General features: G+C 47.8%; 1 protein-coding gene across 3 annotated transcripts in view; it reads left to right on the forward strand.

Annotated features, from left to right (window-relative positions):
• Positions 1-4622: 4622 nt before the first annotated feature.
• The window catches only part of ttc38 (tetratricopeptide repeat domain 38), a 94812-nt gene continuing 75160 nt past the window's right edge, over positions 4623-24274 (forward strand). For all 3 annotated transcript variants that reach the window (XM_070900498.1, XM_070900500.1, XM_070900499.1), the window contains exons 1-4: positions 4623-4748; positions 8358-8435; positions 11648-11729; positions 23393-23564. In XM_070900498.1, coding sequence (XP_070756599.1) covers positions 4719-4748; positions 8358-8435; positions 11648-11729; positions 23393-23564 — 362 coding nt within the window. In that variant the 5' untranslated portion in view covers positions 4623-4718. The remainder of the gene's footprint in view (positions 4749-8357; positions 8436-11647; positions 11730-23392; positions 23565-24274) is intronic.

Genomic DNA, 24274 nt, shown 5'->3' on the forward strand with positions numbered 1-24274 from the left:
CACAGGCAGTCCCTCTATAGATTATCCTCATCCCAGGCAGTCCCGCTATAGATTATCCTCATCGTAGGCAGTCCCTCTATAGATTATCCTCATCACAGGCCGTCCCTCTGTAGATCATCCTCATCACAGGCAGTCCCTCTATAGATTATCCTCATCGTAGGCAGTCCCTCTATAGATTATCCTCATCACAGGCAGTCCCTCTATCGATTATCCTCATCCCGGCAGTCCCGCTATAGATTATCCTCATTGTAGGCAGTCCCTCTATAGATTATCCTCATCACAGGCAGTCCCTCTATAGATTATCCTCATCGTAGGCAGTCCCTCTATAGATTATCCTCATCACAGGCAGTCCCTCTATAGATTATCCTCATCGTAGGCAGTCCCTCTATAGATTATCCTCATCACAGGCAGTCCCTCTATAGATTATCCTCATCCCAGGCAGTCCCTCTATAGATTATCCTCATCACAGGCAGTCCCTCTATAGATTATCCTCATCCCAGGCAGTCCCTCTATAGATTATCCTCATCGTAGGCAGTCCCTCTATAGATTATCCTCATCCCAGGCAGTCCCTCTATAGATTATCCTCATCGTAGGCAGTCCCTCTATAGATTATCCTCATCACAGGCAGTCCCTCTATAGATTATCCTCATCACAGGCCGTCCCTCTATAGATTATCCCCATCACAGGCAGTCCCTCTATAGATTATCCTCATTGTAGGCAGTCCCTCTATAGATTATCCTCATCGTAGGCAGTCCCTCTACAGATTATCCTCATCGTAGGCAGTCCCTCTATAGATTATCCTCAAGATTTGCTTCCACTCTAAAAGTGAATTCTCAGGTGACTGAACAGTCCAATACAGGCCCTGTCACAGGTGGGACAGATCGTCGTTGAGGGAAGGGATGCGTGGGACAGGTTTGCCGTACGCTCCTTCCGCTGCCTGCGCTTGCTTTCTGCATGCTCTTGGCGATGAGACTTGAGGTGCTCAGCACCCTCCTGGATAATCTTCCTCCACTTAGTGCGGTCTTTGGCCAGGGACTCCCAGGAGTTGGTGGGGATGTTGCATTTTTATCAAAGAGGCTTTGAGGGTGTCCTTGTAACTTTTCCTCTGCCCACCTGGGGCTCACTTGCTGTGTAGGAGTTCCGAGTCGAGCGCTTGCTTTGGGAGTCTTGTGTCAGGCATGCAAACAATGTGGCCCGCCCAACGGAGCTGGTTGAGTGTGGTCAGTGCTTCGATGCTGGGGTGTTGGTCTGATCAAGGACACTAACGTTGGTGCGTCTGTCCTCCCAGGGGATTTGCAGGATCTTGCAGAGACATCGTTGGTGGTATTTCTCCAGCGATTTGAGGTGCCTACTGTACATGGTCCATGTCTCTGAGCCATACAGGAGGGCAGGTATCACTACAGCCCTGTCGTCCATGAGTTTGTGGCAAATTTGAGGGACTGATCTTCGAACACTCTCTTTCTCAGGCGGCCGAAGGCTGCACTGGCGCACTGGAGGTGGTGTTGAACCTTGTCATCGATGCCTGCCCTTGCTGATAATAGGTCCACTTTGTCCAGGGCCATGCCATGGATCTTGATGACTGGGAGGCAGTGCTGTGTGGCGGGGTCAGGTTGGTGGAGGATCTTTGTCTTACGGATGTTTAGTGTAAGGTCCATGCTTTTGTACGCCTCAGTGAAGATGTTGACTATGACTTGGAGTTCAGTCTCTGAATTTGCGCAGATGCAGGCATCGTCCGCGTACTGTAGCTCGACGACAGAGGTTGGGATGGTCTTGGATCTGGCCTGGAGACGACGAAGGTTGAACAGGTTCCCACTGGTTCTGTAGTTTAGTTCCACTCCACCGGGGAGCTTGTTGCGTGTGAGGTGGAGTATTGCAGTGAGGAAGATCGAGAAGAGGGTTGGCGCGAAGATGCAGCCCTGCTTGACCCCGGCCTGGACGTGGATTGGGTCTGTGATAGATCCGTTGGTCACGATCACGGCCTGCATGTCATCGTGGAGCAGGCGGAGGATGATAACAAACTTTTGGGGACAGCCGAAACGGAGGAGGACGCTCCATAATCCCTCGCGGTTGACAGTAATATAGCACCTTCAACATAGCAAAACGTCCCAAGGCGCTCCACAGGAGTGTTTTAAGATGAAAGAAATAAATTTGACACCGAGCCACATAAGATGGAACTTACGACAGGTAACCAAAAGCTTGGTCAAAGAGGTAAATTTTAAGAAAAGAAAGACTTGCATTGATATAGCGCCTTTCATGACCACCGGACATCTCAAAACGCTTTACAGTCAATGAAGTACTTTTGGAGTGCAGTCACTGTTGTAATGTGGGAAACCCAGCAGCCAACTTGTGCACAGCAAGCTCCCACAAACAGCAAAGTGATAATGACCAGATAATCTGTTTTAGTTATGATGATTGAGGGATAATATTGGCCCAGGACACCGGGGATAACTCCCCTGCTCTTCTTCGAAATAGTGCCTTGGGATCTTTTACATCCACCAGAGAGGGCAGACGGGGCCTCGGTTTAACGTCTTATCCGAAAGGAGCGTCTTAAAGGAGGAAAGAGAGGTAGCGAGGCGGAGAGGTTTAGGCAGGGAGTTCCAGAGCTTGGGGCCCAGGCAGCTGAACCTGCATTGATATAGCGCCTCTAGCCTAGTGAAACCTCCCAAGGTGCTTCACAGTACTGATCATCAAATATAATTTGACCCCAGCCACTTGAGCAGATATCAGGACAGCTTGGGTCAAAGAGGTAGGTTTTAAGTCACGTCCTAAAGGAGGAGAGAGAGTTTTAGGGAGGGAATTCCAGAGTGTAGGGCCCAGGCAGCTGAAGGCATGGCCACCCACGGTGGAGCGATTAAAATCGTGGTTGCGCAAGAGGCCGGAATTGGAGGAGCGCAGAGATCTTAAAGGCTTGTAGGGCTGGAGGAGATTATGGAGATAGATAGAAACCCTCACCACATTTAAAAAGTACTTGGATGTGCACTTGAAGTGCCATAACCTGCAGGGTTACGGACCAAGAGCTGTAACACCACTTTTTAAAAAAGGAAGGAGAGAGAAAACGGGGAATTATAGACTGGTTAGCCTGACATCAGTAGTGGGGAAAATGTTGGAATCAATTATTAAAGATGAAATAACAGCGCATTTGGAAAGCAGTGACAGGATCGGTCCAAGTCAGCATGGATTTATGAAAGGGACATCATGCTTGACAAATCTTCTGGAATTTTTTGAGGATGTAACTAGTAGAGTGGACAAGGGAGAACCAGTGGATGTGGTGCATTTGGACTTTCAAAAGGCTTTTGACAAGGTCCCACACAAGAGATTGGTGTGCAAAATTAAAGCACATGGTATTGGGGGCAATGTACTGGTGTGGATAGAGAACTGGTTGGCAGACAGGAAGCAGAGAGTCGGGATAAACGGGTCCTTTTCAGAATGGCAGGCAGTGACTAGTGGGGTGCTGCAGGGCTCTGTGCTGGGACCCCAACTATTTACAATATACATTAATGATTTGGATGAAGGAATTGAGTGTAATATCGCCAAGTTTGCAGATGACACTAAGCTGGGTGGCGGTGTGAGCTGTGAGGAGGACACTAAGAGGCTGCAGTGTGACTTGGACAGGTTAGGTGAGTGGGCAAATGCATGGCAGATGCAGTATAATGTGGATAAATGTGAGGTTATCCACTTTGGGGGCAAAAACACGAAGGCAGAATATTATCTGAATGGCGGCAGATTAGAAAAATGGGAAGTGCAACAAGACCTGGGTGTCATGGTTCATCAGTCATTGAAAGTTGGCATGCAGGTACAGCAGGTGGTGAAGAAGGCAAATGGTATGTTGACCTTCATAGCTAAGAGTTTTGAGTATAGGAGCAGGGAGGTCTTACTGCAGTTGTACAGGGCCTTGGTGAGGCCTCACCTGGAATATTGTGTTCAGTTTTGATCTCCTAATCTGAGGAAGGACATTCTTGCTATTGAGGGAGTGCAGCGAAGGTTCACCAGACTGATTCACGGGATGGCTGGACTGACATATGAGGGGAGACTGGATCAACTGGGCCTGTATTCACTGGAGTGTAGAAGGATGAGAGGGGATCTCATAGAAACATATAAAATTCTGACGGGACTGGACAGGTTAGATGCAGGAAGAATGTTCCCAATGTTGGGGAAGTCCAGAACCAGGGGACACAGTCTAAGGATAAGGGGTAAGCCATTCAGATTAGGAGAAACTACTTCACTCAAAAGAGAGTTGTTAACCTGTGGAATTCCCTACTGCAGAGAGTTGTTGATGCCAGTTCATTGGATATATTCCAGGGGGAGTTAGATATGGCCTTTATGGCTAAAGGAATCAAGGGGTATGGAGAGAAAGCAGGAAAGGGGTACTGAGGTGAATGATCAGCCATGATCTTATTGAATGGCGGTGCAGGCTCGAAGGGCTGAATGGCCTACTACTCCACCTATTTTCTATGTTTCTATGAAGTCCTTCGCCAATACACGATGTTGCTGATAGACACATTGAATTCAATATTTCAACAGAGCGTTAGACCTATCAGCTTACTGAGTTCTTGATAAATAGCACCAACTAACGCGAGAAGAGTAATCTATTTCTGACAGCTTGCCAGGCTTGCGTACAAATACTTGGGTTTTCTGGGAGCCGACAGTAGCGAGTAGGCCGTGATAGAAAATCACACCCTTAAAGGAAAGCCGAAGAAATTAGCAAAAAAGGACGGAAGATGTTGCATTTCAATCTAAGAGATTGCAAGGTAAACTGTAGACAAAGTGTGCTGACAAATTCAGGGACTGCTAGTAAATAAAGCCAGAACGCTATAGAACACTGCATCACAACGGAAAGTCAGTGGCTGTGTACAGCGTCCGAGGAACGCAGACGAAAGTATCCCATTAACGAAAGGCTGCAAGCTTAGAAGAAAAAATGATGTGTTTAAGAGTAAACTGTGGCACTTCCACACAGCCGGGGACAAAGCAGTAGAGCATATTTCAAAGGCAATTATTTAAATAGGTGTGCAGTAAAATAGTTCAAGCATTTAAATATCCTTTATGTTGCTGGCAATTTTCCAGAACCATTGTTTTGGTTTACTTTTTGTGTGCCTTTACACTACAAGCAACTAATTATCATAACTGGGCGGGAAAAGAAATGTCTATTTTTCAACTACTCCGTGCTCCTAGACCAGATTTCTGGGTCTGCAGATCCAAGTGAGGGCTCATGCCTCAGCATTCTGGAATATTATAGTACTTGTTGCCTTCTAGTCCTTTTACATGGGTGTTCTGAATATCTTCTTAAATGTATGCCGAAGGAGGAGTGGAAAGTCTTTAACGCAGTTACACAAATAAAATCTGTTACGGAGAAACATTCTCGAAGGAAATGATTTTGGTTCATTGAGATAGCAAAATGGTTAACCCTTCTAAAGGTATTTTACAACTCGGATCAGCAAATCTGCTCCCATGTGCTGTTCAGTTCTGATCTCCCTTCTAGCCTGTTTCCTTCGTTAATCTAAAACCCTTCCTTACTGAATCCTTTTCTGCTCCTTCTCTGTTAACCTGAATGATTTCCCCCTGCCTTTGCTGGTATAGCATGTCCAGTTGGCCTTGATTCTATAGAAGCAGAAACTTCCCTCCAGTGAGATGCTGTGTAAAGGCCAGTTAGGTAATTATCCTACATGAGTCCTCTGTTTCTCTGGGTACAAAGGCTCACATGCTCTGGTTGCGATTGAGAAATTACTGGAATGAGGAATCGTGGCATTCTGCCAAACTGCAATAGTAGAATTTATTTTTAAGTGAGTTATATAAAGTGACTATTATTTTGCAGTAATAAACTGCATTAAAATGTAATAAGCCGAGAATCATTATTCTTCATTGTATATTGCCACATGTCAGCAATTTACCGGCTGTGGGCATGTGCTCTTACAAAAGTAAAAGAAAACAGGCCCAAAACAGAATCATCCCAGTACGGTAAATTCATTAATGGAGAGCTTCAGATAAAATCATAAATCTCTTGTTCTCCTGGTTTATGATAATTAAAGTCCTTCATTTAATTATGGCTTTGAAATCACTCTCGGGTATTGACTATTCTGTGTGTAAATCATTGAACCCCTTGATTACTTTCCAGCCTTCTAACAATTCCAGGGTATTCATTATTCTAGGCTTCCGCCAGCAGCGCGACCTCAATTATGACACGCAGCTCCTGTTTGTGAACTTGGGGGGTGCCAGGACCGCCCTCCGGGAGCTGCCTGTCTTTTACAGGGAACTCACCAGGGTCTGGAACAAAGTCTCCACCAAGCGCAGCTCTCCGCCGGCTGGAGTGGCGGCCGTCCTGCAGGAGCCGCTGCTCGGGAATCCGTACCTCCACGACCGAGGGTTTATGTGGCGGTCGGAAGAGAGGGCTGTGGCTGGTGAGGTGACCAGGGTCAGGGACCTGCTCGATGGCGGAGGAGCGGGCTGGATGGCGCCAGACACGCTGGCGCGGCGCCTAAACTCTGCCAACGTCCGCCACGCGGCCGATGCCATCGAGTCGCTAAAAACAGCTCTGGGCCCTGACTCCGTTAGGTGCATCGAGGAGGCTCAAGCACGTGGGGAGATCCCGTCCGAACTGACCCCCGTCCGGACGGAATTCCTCATCGGCGCCAAACCCCGGAACCTCCCTCGGGGGCCGGCGCCTCACAACTTGAGCCGCCTCGGGGAAATCCCCTCCGTGCCTTTCAGTTCCGCGCGGAGGGGTTTCCTGTACGGGCTGCTCCTGCACACCCTCAACTTTGCCATCCTCGCCGGCCGTCCGGACACGCCATGGCGTACCATCTTGCCGTCCGGAGGAGGCGGGGGTCCCCGATGGAGGGCACTCTACGCAGGGGTCCTCCCACTATTCATCGGGGACTTGGCCTGGAGGGTGGTGCAAGGAGCAGTGCCGTGCAATAAATTTTTAAGCCGGTTCACGGACTCCCAGGCCGCCTGCAATTTCTGCGGTCTGGAGGAGTCCGTGTTCCATGTTTTTATTGAGTGCACGAGGTTGCAGCCCCTGTTCCATTATTTGAAGGGGCTGCTCCTGAAATTCTGGCTGCACTTCAGTCCCACTCTCCTGATCTTTGGGCACCCTGTGCGGAGGGGAGCGGGTAGGTCCGAAGGCCTCCTCGTAGGACTGCTCCTGGGCACGGCCAAGGGTGCCATCAGCCGGTCCAGGCAGCGGGCAGTCGAGGGGGTCGTTCAACCTGACTGCCTGCCTCTCTTCCGCTCTTACATCCGGTCCAGGGTGTCCTTGGAGATGGAGCACGCGGTGTCCACCGGTACGCTCGCGGCCTTCCGCGAGAGGTGGGCACCGGAGGGACTGGAGTGCATCATCACGCCCGGCAACCAAATTTTAATTTGATTTTACGTTTTAAAGTTTAATTTGTTTTAATTGCCGGTGCTTTTAGTGTCCCCCTCCCCTTTTATAGGGGGCACTGGAAAAAATTTGATTTTAGCGCCCCAAAAAAAAAAGGAAAAAAAAAAAAGGGGCCTTGAAAATGTCTGCTGTGTCACCCAGGCGGGTGGCACGGTTTAATGTTTATGTTTATTTTCAGGTAAACTCAAAAGAGTTTCATTATTCTAGACACAAGCTGCCTGAACTCCTTGAATAGCCTACTGTCTTGCAGTTGCTGCATTCTATAGAGTGTTTGAAATTATTAGGTCAGATTTTCCTCTTTATTGCACCTGGAGAATGCCCTGTTTCCTGGTGCAGTGAGGACCATTGTGTCAGATCTCCGCACACACAACACTGCCCTGGGATTCCCCAAAATAATGTAATTGGGCCTTCAATTAGAGTAGATGCAGACCCAGTGTAAGAATATTAATGAAGTAGGAGGAGATGTTCCCAGCCTACAACATCACTTTACTTTTAGTCTGCCAGGGGGCTGTCCCAAAAAAAGGGATGCCTGACAAAACCTGGTGTTGGGGCTTACACTGGGACCCTCCAGAGTCTGCAGGAATTTCAGGGGTCCTGGTGCAGCCCAGACAATTGGAGGCAAAAGATTTCCTCTCGGGTTTATCTTGGGGGTGGGTGGTTAGCAGCCAGAGAGCCCTGATGCCGGCCACTAGAAATGTAGCTGCAAGTTCTAGGGACTGTAACTCTGCTGCTGTTTCTGCTCCTTGATCGCCGCTCAAAGTCCTGCCAGGGTGCGTGATTGTGTTAGGGACACACCCAGGTGTCTGTCGGGTGCCCAGCATAGGTCTGAAGAGTAAAGTCAGCCCGAGTATTTTGTAATCATTCCCAGGTATCCACTGTTTTGCACACAAACAATTCTGATCTTTAGTTTTGCTTCAGTAGATCCTCTTCATTTGATGCATTAAAAGAGATTCAGTAATGCTGTACTCTGATTTGTTCCCAGGCTTGGCAGGATGTTGGTCTTTCCCTTTCCACAACCAGCAATGAGGCCTGCAAAATGTATGATGCTATTCTGACCCAGGTGAGGCTTCTGTGCCAATAAAATGTATTAAATCCATTGATCCCCAACCATCACAAGGCATCGTCACATCTAAGACTGCACAGAAATTGGTTATTCAGCCCAACTGGTCTGTGCTGGTATTTACACTCCACATGACCTACCTTTCTTCCACCCTACCTGCTCGAGAGCCTCCTCATCTCGTGTTGCAATGCTTGAGATTTTTATGAAAAGTGATTATCTGCAGGAACATATTCGTGTCCTTCTGCGCATGCACGCGGTCGAACCCAACCCTTTTTGCGCATGCGCACCCCTTGCACGCTGGCAGAGGTCCGGCTACGCATGCGCAGTATCTCGCAGTGCAGTGTGGCCCACGTTTTGTTCAGGTTCATGGATCAAGGCCCTGGAGAAGCTTGGATTGAAAGGGGAGAGACTGGGGAGACGGAGAGAGAAAGGGGGGATCGGAGGGAGGGGAGATCTGAGAGAGAGAGACAGATGGGGGCAGATTGGAGAGGTGAGGAAAGAGATAAGAACAGGGGAATCAGAGGGTGTAGAGAGGAGGTCAGGAACTCGGTGTGGGGAAGGGGGTGTGGGAGGTAAAGAGTACAGAGAGCACAGTGGGAATGGCGGAAGAACGTGATCCAGGTCTAAGGGCGGGGGGTGGGGTGGGGTTGAGTGCAAGAATGTGGTCCAGGTGGTAAGACAGGATCAAATCCAGAAATCACGACACCGTCACTTCACTTCATACCCAATAAATCTCTTCACGATCCGTGACCTACACACAATGCCCCATCTATGGCGCGGGGAGAGGGAGGGGGGGATTAGGTCAGGAACTTGTTGGGGATAGATGGTCATGAATCTGTGGGGGAGGAATATGGGCAGGGGGAGAAGGTCAAGAACCTGGGGGTCTTACCCCATGAGAGTGAGCCCTGTCTGTTCCAAGTGAGCTCTGTTCTGTCTGGAGTCGGCAGTCAGAATGGACCAAATTATACTTTGCAAAGGGAAACTGCGGGGGTCTTATCCTCCAAGGGAGCAATCAGAACTTGAATGAATTAAATACAAGGCCACTCAACAGGGATGGGGAGAAGCAGCATGAACAAGCAGCTTTTCCCTTGCTTATCACAATGCTATTGGGGCAGTGGCAGCAAGCGACAGGCCTCCATTACTGCAAGGCCATCGAGGTGAGCAGATGGTTGGGCCAGCCAGCGAGCAATTGAGCAAAGGTAACTAAGCTGCAAGCAAGGGCAGGCCAAATGATCCAGTGCTGGGGTAGCCATTTAACAAACACTGAGTGAAGAGAGCCACGGCAGTAGTGGAAATACTAAACGAAGAGGCAGACGAGTGGAGCAGGGCCCAGAATTGGAATCCATGCTAATTGGCCAAACAGGAGTGAGGGGAACATAAAAACACAGATCTCTGTTTGCCCCAATTTGTTCTTGTGATGTAGGTGAGACTGGCAAGGGATTATTTATTACCCTATTTCTGTTACCCTGACAGATTAGAAGTCAACCACATAATGTGGGGCTGGAGTCACATGTAGACCAGACGCAGCTACAGGTGGCAGGTTCTCTTTGATGAAAGACATTAGTAAAACAGTTGGGTTTTTACAGTCATTTTCTGGTGCAAAGCCACAAATTACCAGATTGTATTGAATTCAGTTTCACAACTTGTCATGGGGGGATTTTTGGAGTCATAATCTCAGGGTTGCTCATCCAGTACCATAACCAAGAGGCTACTCTTGAGGAAGTTTAATAATTTGGTCACAGAAAACGGTTAAATATATCCAAGCGAGCTAGCACCAGAAAAATATCACTGCCATTAAAACCCAAGTGGTTCACCAATGTGCTTTTTGTAAAGGAACCTGCTGCCCCTAACAGACTTGGCCTACAGGTGCCTCCAGTCTCCCAATGTTATTGATGTTTAGCAAGCCACACAGTTGTAAAAACAATTACTTCAAGTTGAAGCCAACCACCACTTTCTCACAGCAACTAAGGATGAGCAGTAAATGAAGCCTTGCCAGGATCACCTACATCCTGGGAACAAATAAAAACTTGTTTCTGTGCATATTTCCAGTACCCTAGTGGTAAAAGGCAGATTGTTGTTCCCGAGACACACTGGGGGTGAATTTCCACAGCATTTTCTGACCGTCTGACAACTGAGGCAGAAGAGGCACCAAAATAACAGAAAATTGGAGCAAACAGTCTTTGTTTTTCCCAGGTTTCCGTGGCTCTTCCGCTGAAGTTACGGCAGATATAGGGAGAACTACTGACTTCGGTACAAACAAAAGGTTAAGTTTCTGTCCCGATGCAGTGCAGCCCTACTTGTTGAAGCTACCTTTTGCAGAGTATTGGGTGTTGGCTTGATTTATAACAGTGGTTTGGGGAGAGTAGGGCCAAGATGGTCAGTGGCTGCGCTACTGATGGTGGAACAGAAAAAGGAAGGATTTACAAGAATCCAGAGTCCGAAGTCCTGAATAGCTTGGGCTGGCAGTGATTGCAGAGGTAGGATGGGAGGAGATCATGGAGGGATTTGCAAATGAAAACAAAGATTTTTAACATGGAAACGTTAAAACCAGTAGTGGGAGAAGAGTTTCAACCCATGATTCTGGCCTGAAATCTGAGCCAATGTCCACGATGCTATTAAATCTCTTGGAGGCAGGGACAGTGTTGTTTTAAAGCAAAATAATCGGAGAAACAGAATTAAGAGCAGCAGGCAGTCTTAGTTTTTATTTATAGCCAGGATTTAAAAAAATCAATTTCTAATTTTTTTTTCTGTGGAAGAATTATTATAGGACTTTTAAACTTGGCTCGGTGCACCAGATATTGCGTGAATGGAGCACTGACAGGGTTACTGGACCAACTGGAAGCTTCCTTCATGGCCTTGCTGAATACACTGATTAACAGCAGGCTGTTGTTCACAAATAGGCTGCATTGTGATTCATTAACACTTGTCTCCAGTTCCAAAGGAGCAAGTTCAGTGCTACCTTCCCGTATTTTGCAATTTGGGGTTTTCATTCGACTGAGCACTGTGCATCACCAGAGTACGACCACGTTGGGAAATGCTTGTTTACATGGGGCCAGTCCCAGCTGACAGAAACTCCAACTAAGAATTGATCACAAGGGAATCCTAGTAATTCCACAATTGCTACCATTAATTAATCCTGAACAAAATGAGCCCACTTTGGCTACTGAACTGCTGCTGCACATGTTTCAACAAGTGTTTTACTAATTTCACAGTGGGCGAGTTGGTCTAATGACCCAAGTCTCGGAGGAATTGAGGGTTGTATGACTCGGCTAAAAGCTGCAGATCCAGACTTCGGTGAGTAGAGAATTATGTGACTGGCTCATCAGACTCCGATTCGAATGAATGAAACCACAGATTCCCGTTGCTCACCACATCCCCATCATACCATCTCTGTCTCACGGAATATCATAACGGGAAGGCATCGGAAAAGCTGGTTTTCAGCGCGCAATGCGCATGAGCTGAAATGTGAGACACCACAAAACAAAATTAATAAATTTATTGCAAATCAATTCACACATTTACATGAAAAATTTTAATTCATCATCCTGTGCAATCCCTTAGTGCCTGTCGTTTGTTGGGCTTTTCCTAATCCAATGCTCCTTCTCGGACTTAGTTTGAATTCAGCCCTGGCTCATGAGATGAAAATCTCAATAGCTGACTCCAGAGACTCCGTGATACGAGGTTAGACGATTGTAAACTAGCAACCTGTTAGTTGCAAGCCCATAACAGAAAATTAATCATAATTCAGCATTAACTGATGTTAAGTTATCAATGTTAATATCATTAGGATGGTTATTATGAAAATGAAAATCTCTCAATGGTCCATGCTAAGTCCCCAGTGACTGCAGCAAGGCTGATGGAAGGCTGCTGAGTTTCCGTACGAGAAACTTCAGGTGGTCTTGCAGGACGACCTTGAGCAGCTCTGGCTCTAGAAGGCCCGACTGCGGACTGTACCACCTCTGCAGGGGTGGCAGCAGTCTGGGCTGGCTGGCTGACAGGCAGCAGCAAGTGTAATGGTGAAGTGGCAGAGGTGGGAACAGGAATACTGTCATCTTGAGAGAGGACAGCAGGGTCCTTCTCCATTGACCCACTGCCACTCCCCTGGGCTGGCGCCTCAGCATTCCTAGCAATCTGTTGGCTGCTGCGACATCCTGAGAGCCCCACTCGACTGTGGTAAACCCAGCCATGATGGCGGAAGTCAGAGTTTGGGTGGCTTCAAGCTCCGACTGTAGGAGAGCAGTCTGCGCTTCCGCTACAGCACTAAGATGTTGGGTCGCTTCAGCCTGTGCTGCTTGAAGCTGTGACATTGCCCATCTTGCGCACCATCACGCCTTGGTCGCCATGGCCTTTTTGGGGGTGTACCATCATTTCCACGCTGGAAATCCTGGGCTCCATGCTCTGCGTAGAGCCCAATGCAGTGTTAGAGCCGGACTCCTCCACGCTCCTGGGCATTGCCGAGAGGCTCTCTGGCAGGTTTGTCATTGCACCCATCAATTTGGTGCACCTGCCCATCACCTTTCTTCTGAAGGCCTCCCCATCGAGGTCTCATCTGAGTCTTGTGCAGCAGAACTCGCCCTCCAGGGAGTTGGCCCCTGAGCTACCCTTGTGTCTGGTGCCTCAACCTGTGCCGATCCTGTTTCTACACGAGCCTCTAAAGATGCAGTGACGCGGCGTCTTCTTCCTCCTCTTCTCTCCCCTCGCTCTCTGCAATAACTTCGGGGATTGGTTGTTCAGATACTTGTTGATTATCTGAAAGCAAAAGGCATAAGAGTCCGGTTATAGTGAATGGGGGGGGGGGAGGGGGGGCGGAAGCCAGAAATACATGCATACAGCAGGAGTAGCTTGTCAGTGAGAAACTACTGTGGGCTGATGAGGCAGTGGGATATGAGAAGAAGGATTAAGAGTGAACATACTGTGGTCCCCATGGAGTTCACCCTTGCCGGTTGCCATGGTGTAGACCACATGCCACACAATTATTGGAGTACTTGCTCCTTCAACTGGCTGAAGTCCAGCATGTCTGCCTGGCCTGTCTGCTGCAGCTCCAGGCGATTATGTGCCAGCTTGGCCTGCAAGGGAAAGAGAAGTGTGTGAATGAGTTTAGTGCAATGTGTTTGGGTTATGTGCCTGCCATAGTTGAATAGCTGTCAGTGTGTGCAAGGTGTAAGATGTGGGTGGTTGCAGCAGTGGTAAGGCTGTGGGGGTGAAGTGAAGCTCTGATTGTGAGGTGTGAGTGCTGGGGGTGTGGTACATTGAGCAGTGTGTGAGGCTAGTGGTGCAGATGGTGGTATTGGATTGCTTTCTTGCTCTTTTTTGTTTCGTTGCTTTAACCGTAAGATTACACACATACTCAGTTGTAGTAATGGCAGGACCAGGTCGTTATTCAAAACTTCATACTACACAAAAATCAGTATGAAAGTTACTGAGGTACACTTCACAAAACTAGTGCATGCTCCCTTGCTTGTGGGAAACACACTCCCATTCTAGTGACTCTCCCAAGCAGTCTTCTCTCTCAACTCTTTATACAAAATCAGCTCTTTTAACTACATTCCATGCATACTATCAATGGTACCTCAAAAGTACATACAAATAAATAACAAACCGACAATGTAGACTAAACGACCAGCTTACCCATTATCCTGAAATCATTTCTTATTGCCTCAATTGATTCTTGCCATGAATTATTGTAAACACACAGTTAACCAGATTGACAGATTTGAATGGCTGAATGACTCTCACATCGTCTAGCACCTTGTGTTTTGTGGAGACATCCTCTGCTTTGGTCCAAACTTCAATACACTCCATGTTCATCAGAAAGCTGCTTCAATGTTTAACCCAGCATGTGCCATCTCAGACTGCGTCAAAAACAAGGTATTTCGCTCCCACAGGTGGTATGTGGCATTTGCTGAAGCCTTCACTCACCTTGACCAACCCTGTGAGGTCATTAAACTTCTTCCTGCACTGGATGGCAGTCCTGGGGAGCACAGTGCTGGCTGTCACATGGTCTGCAATCTCCTGCCACATTGTTTGGGATGTATAGGGCAAAGGCTTCCTGCCAGTTTGTGGGTAGAGGACAGCCCGCTTCTTCTCGCTGACTGAGTACCGCCAGAGCTTCATCGGAGAACGTCCAGGCGCTCTCCCTGGTGCAACGATCTGTCATGTGTACAGAACTCTTGCTTGTCCTTGAGCTGCTGCTTCTGCTGTTGGGGCAGTTGCAAACCCAACTGCCCTGACCATGAGGAGCAGTAGCATCAATGCATCTCTCCTTTAAGTAGTGGAAAAAGCCTATGCCAAACTTGACTGAATTAGACTGGCCCCGATATTAGTACATCTGTTCAGCGTTAAGCCAATGAGCAGCAATTTTAGTGCTGAAATCATGACTATAATCATGATCATAAATTTTGCGTGCTAGGTAGACCATTTTCAGATGGCGCAGCTTAAAATCGTTTGGCCTTAACACTGCCCATTTCGTGGCTATATCCAATTTTATTCCTGCCACTTACAACTGGAGCTGCTGTTGCATTATCATTTGGTAATTCTACGACCCAACCTTATAACATAACCCGCATGCATTATGCATATTTATTTACTCAAGCACAAGCTGAGATATAGACCCAAGTTTCCACACGATAAAAAACGGGCGCCCCTCCGAGCTGGGCGCCCGTATTTCGCGCCTAAAACGTGCCGGAAAAAAAACTCGCGATTCTGGAGAGCCCTGCAGCTCCTTGTCTGTTTGGCGCGGCGCCCAGGGGGGGCGGAGCCTACACTCACACCGATTTTGTAAGTGGGAGGGGGCGGTTACTATTTAAATTAGTTTTTTTCCTGCCGGCAACCCTGCGCGTGCGCGTTGGAGCGTTCGCGCACGCGCAGTGTGAAGGAAACATTGGCACTCAGCCATTTTTGTAGTTCTTTGTAGCTGTTTAATTTTTGAACATTTTTTAATAAAACCACATTGCCATCAGCACATCAGCACTGAGGCTTCCTGCAGCCTTCTCACTGTCTCCTTCCCGCCCGCCGTCAGGTGCTTTCTGCAAATTTGCCAATTGTCTAGTTTGACTACGAACACCCGACTCCCTTCTTTAGCAATCACCGTGCCCGCGATCCACTTGGGACCATGTCCATAGTTTAGCACACACACGGGGTCATTCAGATCAATTTCCCGTGACACAGTGGCACGACCATCATTTACATTTTGTTGCTGCCGCCTGCTCTCTACCTGATCATGCAGGTTGGGGTGAACCAGCGAGAGTCTGGTTTTAAGTGTCCTTTTCATGAGTAGCTCAGCCGGCGGCACCCCTGTGAGCGAGTGGGGTCTCGTGCAGTAGCTGAGCAGTACTCGGGACAGGTGGGTTTGGAGTGAGCTTCTGTGACTCGTTTAAGGCTCTGTTTGATTGTTTGTACTGCCCGCTCTGCCTGCCCATTGGAGGCTGGTTTAAACGGAGGCTGAGGTGACATGTTTGATCCCATTGCGGGTCATGAATTCTTTAAATTTGGCACTGGTGAAACATGGCCCGTTGTCACTGACCAGTATGTCAGGCAAACATGGCCCTCAGGCTTTCAATGGTGGGGGTGGCGGTGCTTCCAGACATTATTTCACATTCAATCCATTTTGAAAAAGCATCCAACACCACGAGGAACATTTTACTGAGAAACGGGCCCGCATAGTTGACATGGATCCTTGACCATGGTCTGGAGGGCCAGGACCACAAACAGCGTGGTGCCTCTCTGGGCGCGTTGCTCAACTGAGCACACACACTGTATTGCCGTACACAGGACTCTAAGTCAGAGTCGATACAGGGCCACCACAAGTGGGATCTGGCTATCGCCGTCATCATTATATACCCGGGTGTGTGCTGTGGAGATCCGAGATGAACGTCTCCCGCCCTTTTTGGGTAGCACTACACAGTTACCCCACAACAGGCAGTCTGCCTGAATGGACAGCTCATCCTTTCGCCGCTGGAACGGCTTGATTAGCTCTTGCATTTCAACGGGGATGTTGGCCCAGCTCCCATGCAGTACACAGATTTTTACTACGGACAGCAGAGGATCTTGGCTGGTCCAAGTCTTAACCTGGCGGGCCGTGACAGGTGATTTATTATTTTCAAACGCTTCCATGACCATCAACAAGTCTGCGGGCTGCACCACCATCAACAAGTTTGCAGACTGCCCCATTTCCACCCCCGTGGTGGGCAATGGTAGCCGACTGAGAGCATCCGCACGGTGCCTGGCCTCTGGCGGATGGTATAGTTATACGCTGATAGCGTGAGTGCCAACCTTTGTATGCGGGCTGAGGCATTAGTATTTATCCCCTTGTTTTCAGCGAACAGGGATATGAGGGGCTTGTGATCGGTTTCCAGCTCAAATTTGAGGCCAAACAGGTACTGATGCATTTTCTTTACCCCAACACACCCGCTAATGCCACTTTCCCGATCATGCTGTCGGCCCTCTCGGCCTTAGACAAGCTCCTGGAGGCAGAGGCGACAGGGGTTGCAACTTCCCCGCAACATTAGCTTGTTGTAATACACACCCAACTCCGTACGACGATGCATCACATGCTAGCACAAGTCTTTTACACGGTTATACAATACAAGCAGCTTGTTGGAGCATAAAATGTTTCTGGCTTTCTCAAAAGCAATTACTTGGTTTTTTGCCCATACCCAGTTCTCACCTTTACGCAATAACACATGTAGGGGCTCTAAGTGGGTGCTTAAACCCAGTAGGAAGTTACCAAAATAGTTGAGGAGTCCCAGGAACGACCGCAGCTCCGTGACGTTCTGTGGCCTGGGCGCGTTCCTGATAGCCTCTGTCTTGGTGTCTGTGGGCCGAATGCCATCCGCCGTGATCTTTCTCCCCAAAAACTCCCCTTCTGTTGCCGTGAAGACGCATTTCGACCTCTTCAGCTGCAGCCTCACGCGATCCAGTCGCTGGAGGAGTTCCTCCAGGTTTTGTCGGTGCTCGATGGTGTCCCGACCCGTGACCAATATGTCGTCCTGAAAAACCACCATGCGTGGTACCGACTTGAGTAGGCTCTCCATATTTCTCTGGAAGATCGCTGCAGCCGACCGAATTCCAAACGGGCATCTGTTGTAGATGAACAGTCCCTTGTGCGTGTTGATGCAGGTGAGGCCCTTCGAAGACTCCTCCAGCTCCTGGGTCATGTAGACCGAAGTCAGGTTGAGCTTGGTGAATGTCTTGCCTCCTGCCAGCATCCCAAATAGGTAGTGGGTATTGGTCCTGTAGCGAGAAACGATTAATAGTTACTTTATAATCGCCGCAAATCCTGACCGTGCCATCACTTTTGAGTAATGGAAGAATTGGGCTGGCCTACTTGCTGAATTCCACTGGGGAGATGATGCCCTCGCGTTGTAGCCTGTCCAATTCGATTTCCACTCTCTCCCTCATCATGTGAGGTACCGCGCGCCTTGTGGCGAATGGGTCGTGCCTCTGGGACCAAATGGATCCGCACCTTCGCCCCGGAAAAGTTTCCAATGCCTGGCTCAAAAAGGGAAGGAAATTTGTTAAGAACCTGGGTGCATGAGACCTCATCGACATGTGATAGCACTCGGATGTCATCCCAGTTCCAGCGGATTTTGACCAGCCAGCCCCTTCCAAGCCCGGGACAATCCAGAGTGGAAGTTCGTGCACCGTGCCCTCGTTGGTGACCTTGACCATGGCGCTGCCCAGGACAGTGATGAGCTCTTTGGTGTACGTTCTCAGTTTTGTGTGGATGGGGCTCAGGGCTGGTCTGAGTGCCTTGTTGCACCACAGTCTCTCAAACATCTTTTTACTCATGATGGATTGGCTAGCGCCAGTGTCCAGTTCCATGACTACGGATAAGCCATTCAATTTTACATTTAGCATTATAGGTGGACATTTTGTCGAAAATGTGTGCACCCCGTTTACTTCAGCATCTGCCTCCTCTCTCTGAGGCTCGAAATTGCTTTGATCCACCATGGACCGATCTTCCTCTGCCACGTGGTGGTTAGCAGGTTAACAGCTCGTCTGCAAGCTCATTGGAGGTGCCCCATTGTTCCACAGCTCTTGCAAACATACCCTTTGAAGCGGCATGAATAGGCTGAATAGAAGCCTCCACAACGCCAACAAGGTGTGAATTGCCTTGCATTCATATTTTGTTGCAGATTCTGAGTCATCTGGGTCACCTGAGGCCTGCTGGCAGTTGCAGATTCGTGGTTTCTGCCCTGTACATTTCTGCTCGCAAATGCAGTTCCAGTTAATTTATGAACATTGCTAGCATTTGTGTGCTGAGAGATTTGTTTGGTGTTATCACTGGTGGACATAAACGTCTGTGCTATCGCAATGGCCTTACTGAGGGTCGGTGTCTCTACAGTCAAAAGTTTTCGTAGGATGGTCTCGTGGCCAATGCCCAGTACAAAAAAGTCTCTGAGCATCTGCTCCAGGTAGCCATCAAGCTCACATTGTCCTGCAAGTTGCCTTAGCTCGGCAACGTAGCTCACCACTTCCTGACCTTCAGATCGCTGGCACGTGTAGAACCGGTACCTCGCCTCAGGTTAAGATGCTCCCAAACCAGTGTACACAGCTCCTCATATGACTTATCTGTGGGTTTCACCGGAGCCAGAAGGTTCTTCATGAGGCTGTAGGTCGGTGCCCCGCAGACTGTGAGGAGGACCGCTCTCCTTTTTGCAGCACTTCCTTCTCCGTCCAGCTCGTTGGCTACAAAGTACTGGTCTAGCCATTCGACATAGACTTCCAGGACCTCACCCTCCGAGAACTTCTCCAGGATGCCCACAGTTTGCTGCATCTTTGCGTTGGATTCGTATACTTGTTGCCAGTTATTGTGTTCCTAACACAGATGAGACTGCACACAGGGAGGTTAAAGTAACAGTGACCTCAGTCTTTATTAAGACACTCCAGAATGAGGAACAGGCCTTAGGGGCCGGCTTATATACAGTGCTCCCACGGGCTGCTGGGATCCCTTGGCACGTCAGAGGATGCACTCCCTGGTGGCGGAACATGGGAATGCATGCTTTACAAATACACAACAGTAATGATTTTTATTTTCAAATCTTCCACCCTCCCTGGGCCCGACTCCATCCTTGGCGGCACTTGGGCGGCAAGAGCCTTTGCCGCCGAGATTGAGAGCTCCCGCCCGCTGTCGCCCAGATTGATGGTGTAAGCCGTCGTTTGGCCGCCGGCTGGTACTGCCACCTATTTTAGTGGAATCTTCCTGGCAAAGTACCAGTTCGGTCTCTCAGCGGCCATTGGTGGTCCTTTGGGCGGGCCTTGGGTTTCACCGATTTCAAGCCCTATGATTCTGTAATCCTGAAATCTGTGAATCTTTTGTGCTGAAAAGTTCAGAGAAGGGACTGAGCAGAGGATAAGAACTCTGCTACTGCCCAAGGATAGTGCAGTTCTCACACAGTGGTGGCTGATTACAGTGTGGGATTGGCTAAAGGTCTTGGAACAGGTTTCCAGTTAGTGTCCCCACTGAGGGAATGATGTGTGGTAGGAGGGCACCCACAGGAGAGAAAACAATGAAGAAAATGAGGTGAGGTGAATTCAATAAATTAGTCCAGAAAAAATTATGGATATTGGCCACAGTACTCAATAAAATTGTTGCTCATTTTCCCCCCCACTTAAAGGTTTTTAACTCTCATTTTGCTTTTTAAGAACATAAGAGGAGGAGTAGTCCATTTTCTCCATCATTAAAAAGATCATAGCTGATCTTCTACCTCAACTCCACTTTCCCGCTCTATCCCCATATCCCTTGATTCCCTTAATGCCCCCAAATATATCGATCTCTGCCTTGAATATACACAACAACTGAGCATTTACAGCCCTCTTGGAGTAGAGAAATCCAAAGATTCACAACCCTCTGAGTGAAGAAATTTCTCCTTATCTCAGTCCTAACTTGCTGACTCCTCCTTATGAGACAGATTCCCTAGTTCTATACTCCCCAGCCAGGGGAAACACCCTCCTAACATCTACCCTGTCAAACCCCTTAAGAATTTTGTGTGTTTCAATGAGATCACTTCTCATTGTTCTAAACTCTAGGGAATATAGGCCTAGTCTACTCAATCTCTCCTCACAGGATAATCCCCTCATCCCAGGAATCAATCTAGTGAATCCTTGTTGCATTCCCTCGAAGACAAGTAAATCCTTCCTTGTGTAAGGAGACCAAAACTGTACACAGTACAGGAATGATCTTACCAAAACCCTAGATAATTGCAGCAAGACTTATTTACTCTTGTAATCCACTCCTTTTTGTAATAAAGGCTTACATACCATTTGCATTCCTAATTGCTTGCATTATGTTGTGTGTTAACTTTCTGTGATTCATTACACAGACACCCAGGTCCCTCTGATTACCAATAATTCCGAGGGGGGGAAATTGACCATTTTAAGGTGTTAACAGCGCCTGAGTGCTAATTTTAGCGGCAGGCAATATTTAGCGCTGGAGGTAGCAATATTGATTTTTAGCGCCCAAAGAGTGGAGTGGGGCGCTAAGGGAAGCGTTTCACACTTCTGTAAGGGCACGAAGCCGGTAGCGCTAGTGAAATTCTGGCACTAACGTAATGGCATCCTAGTGCTCAGAGAAGGTTAGCTGTAAAATATGAAACTTAAAAAACATTACAATTCAAATAGAAACATAGAAAATAGGTGCAGGAGTAGGCTATTTGGCCCTTCGAGTCTGCACCGCCATTCAATAAGATCATGGCTGATCATTCCCTAAGTACCCCTTTCCTGCTTTCTCTCCATACCCCTTGATCCCCTTAGCCGTAAGGGTCATCTCTAACTCCCTCTTGAATATATCCAATGAGCTGGCATCAACAACTCTCTGCAGCAGGGAATTCCATAGGTTAACAACTCTCTGAGTGAAGAAATTTCTCCTCATCTCAGTCCTAAATGGCCTACCCCTTATCCTAAGACTATGTCCCCTGGTTCTAGACTTCCTCAACATCAGGAACATTCTTCCCGCATCTAACCTGTCCAGTCCCATCAGAATCTTATACGTTTCTATGAGATCCCCTCTCATCCTTCTAAACTCCAGTGAATAAAGGCCCAGTTGATCCAGTCTCTCCTCATATGACAGTCCAGCCATCCCTGGAATCAGTCTGGTGAACCTTCGCTGCACTCCCTCAATAGCAAGAACGTCCTTCCTCAGATTAGGAGACCAAAACTGAACACAATATTCCAGGTGAGGCCTCACCAAGGCCCTGTACAACTGCAGTAAAACCTCCCTGCTCCTATATTCAAATTCCCTAGCTATGAAGGCCAACATACCATTTGCCTTCTTCACCGCTTGCTGTACCTGCATGCCCACTTTCAGTGACTGATGAACCATGACACCCAGGTCTCGTTGCACTCCCCTTTTCCTAATCTGCCGCCATTCAGATAATATTCTGCCTTTGTGTTTTTGCCCCCAAAATGGATAACCTCACATTTATCCACATTATACTGCATCTGCCATGCATTTGCCCACTCACCTAACCTGTCCAAATCACCCTGCAGCCTCTTAGCGTCCTCCTCACAGCTCTCACCGCCACCCAGTTTAGTGTCATCGCAAACTTGGACATATTACACTCAATTCCTTCATCTAAATCGTTAATGTATATTGTAAAGAGCTGGGATCCCAGCACTGAGCCCTGCGGCACTCCACTAGTCACTGCCTGCCATTCTGAAAAGGACCCGTTTATCCCGACTCTCTGCTTCCTGTCTGCCAACCAGTTCTCTATCCACATCAGTACATTACCCCCAATATCATGCGCTTTGATTTTGTACACCAATCTCTTGTGCGGGACCTTGTCAAAAGCCTTTTGAAAGTCCAAATACACCACATCCACTGGTTCTCCCTTGTCCACTCTGCTAGTTACATCCTCAAAAAATTCCAGAAGATTTGTCAAGCATGACTTCCCTTTCATAAATCCATGCTGACTTGGTCCGATCCTGTCACTGCTTTCCAAATGCGCTGCTATTTCATCCTTAATGATTGATTCCAACATTTTCCCAACTACTGATGTCAGGCTAACTGGTCTATAATTACCCGTTTTCTCTCTCCCTCCTTTTTTAAAAAGTGGTGTTACATTAGCTACCCTCCAGTCCATAGGAACTGATCCAGAGTCGATAGACTGTTGGAAAATGATCACCAATGCATCCACTATTTCTAGGGCCACTTCCTTAAGTACTCTGGGATGCAGACTATCAGGCCCCGAGGATTTATCGGCCTTCAATCCCATCAATTTCCCTAACACACTTTCCCGCCGAATAAGGATATCCTTCAGTTCCTCCTCCTCACTAGACCTACTGTCTCCTAGTACATTCGGAAGGTTATTTGTGTCTTCCTTCGTGAAGACAGAACCGAAGTATTTGGTCTGCCATTTCTTTGTTCACCATTATAAATTAACCTGAATCCGACTGCACTAATCTCTTTCCCTTCACATATTTATAGAAGCTTTTGCAGTCAGTTTTTATGTTCCCTGCAAGCTTCCTCTCGTACTCTATTTCCCCCCTCTTACTTAAACCTTCAGTCCCCCTGTTGAATTCTAAAAGAAGAAAAAAGAAGCTGAGGAGTGACCTAATCGAGGTCTTTAAAATTATGAAAGGTTTTGATAGAGTGGATACAGAGAGAGAATGTTGCTACTTGTGGGGAAGAGCATAACTAGAGGCCATCAATATAAGATAGTCACCAAGAAATCCAATCGGGAATTCAAAAATAAATTCTTTACCCGAAGAGGGGTGAGAATGCAGAACTCGCTACCACAGGGAGTGGTTGAAGCGAATAGTATAGATGCATTTAAGGGGAGGTTCGGCAAGCATATGGAAGAAGGGAATAGAGGGTTATACTGATAGATTTCGATGAGGAAAGATGGGAGGAGGCTCGGATGGAGCATAAATGCCGGTTTCTGTGTCGTATATCCTGTGTAATTTCTCACACCTCTTTGTTGCCTATCTCTGTTTGACTTCCTGCCTTTCTCTCTCAGTGATGGGACAGGTGGTCATAAACGGACTTGAACTGATTGGCACAGGACGCTCTGTTTGGCTGGATAAGGATTTGGATGCTGCGATTAAGAGGATGGTTGGACTTTCAAAGACACAAGAGATCACTGAGCGGGAACGTCTCCATGTGGAGGCAGTGGACATGTTTGCAAAAGGGTAAGGAGAGTTACCGCAAGACTGTTTACAGTCTGTGCTGGGACCCCAACTATTTACAATCTATATTATCGACTTGGAAGAAGGGACCCAGTGTAACATAGCCAAGTTTGCTGACAATACAAAGATGGGAGGAAAAGCAATGTGTGAGGTGGGGACACAAAATCTGCAAAAAGACATAGGCTAACTGAGTGGGCAAAAATTTGGCAGATGGAGTATAATGTTGGAAAGTGTGAGGTCATGCACTTTGGCAGAAAAAAAATCAAAGAGCAAGTTATTATTTAAATGGAGAAAGATTGCAAAGTGCTGCAGTACAGCGGGACCTGTGGGTACTTGTGCATGAAACACAAAAGGTTAGTATGCAGGTACAGCAAGTGATCAGGAAGGCCAATGGAATCTTGGCTTTTATTGCAAAGGGGATGGAGTATAAAAGCAGGGAAGTCTTGCTACAGTTGTACAGGGTATTGGTGAGGCCACACCTAGAATACTGCGTGCAGTTTTGGTTTCCATATTTACGAAATGATATACTTGCATTGGGGGCAGTTCAGAGAAGATTCACTAGGTTGATTTCGGAGATGAGGGGGTTGACTTATGAGGAAAGGTTGAGTAGGTTGGGCCTCTACTCATTGGAATTCAGAAGAATGAGAGGTGATCTTATTGAAACGTATAAGATTATGGCCCCAAGTTTCCACATGATTTGCTCCTGATTTTTA

The sequence above is a fragment of the Pristiophorus japonicus genome, chromosome 15 (assembly GCF_044704955.1).
Source record: "Pristiophorus japonicus isolate sPriJap1 chromosome 15, sPriJap1.hap1, whole genome shotgun sequence".
NCBI lineage: Eukaryota > Metazoa > Chordata > Chondrichthyes > Pristiophoridae > Pristiophorus > Pristiophorus japonicus.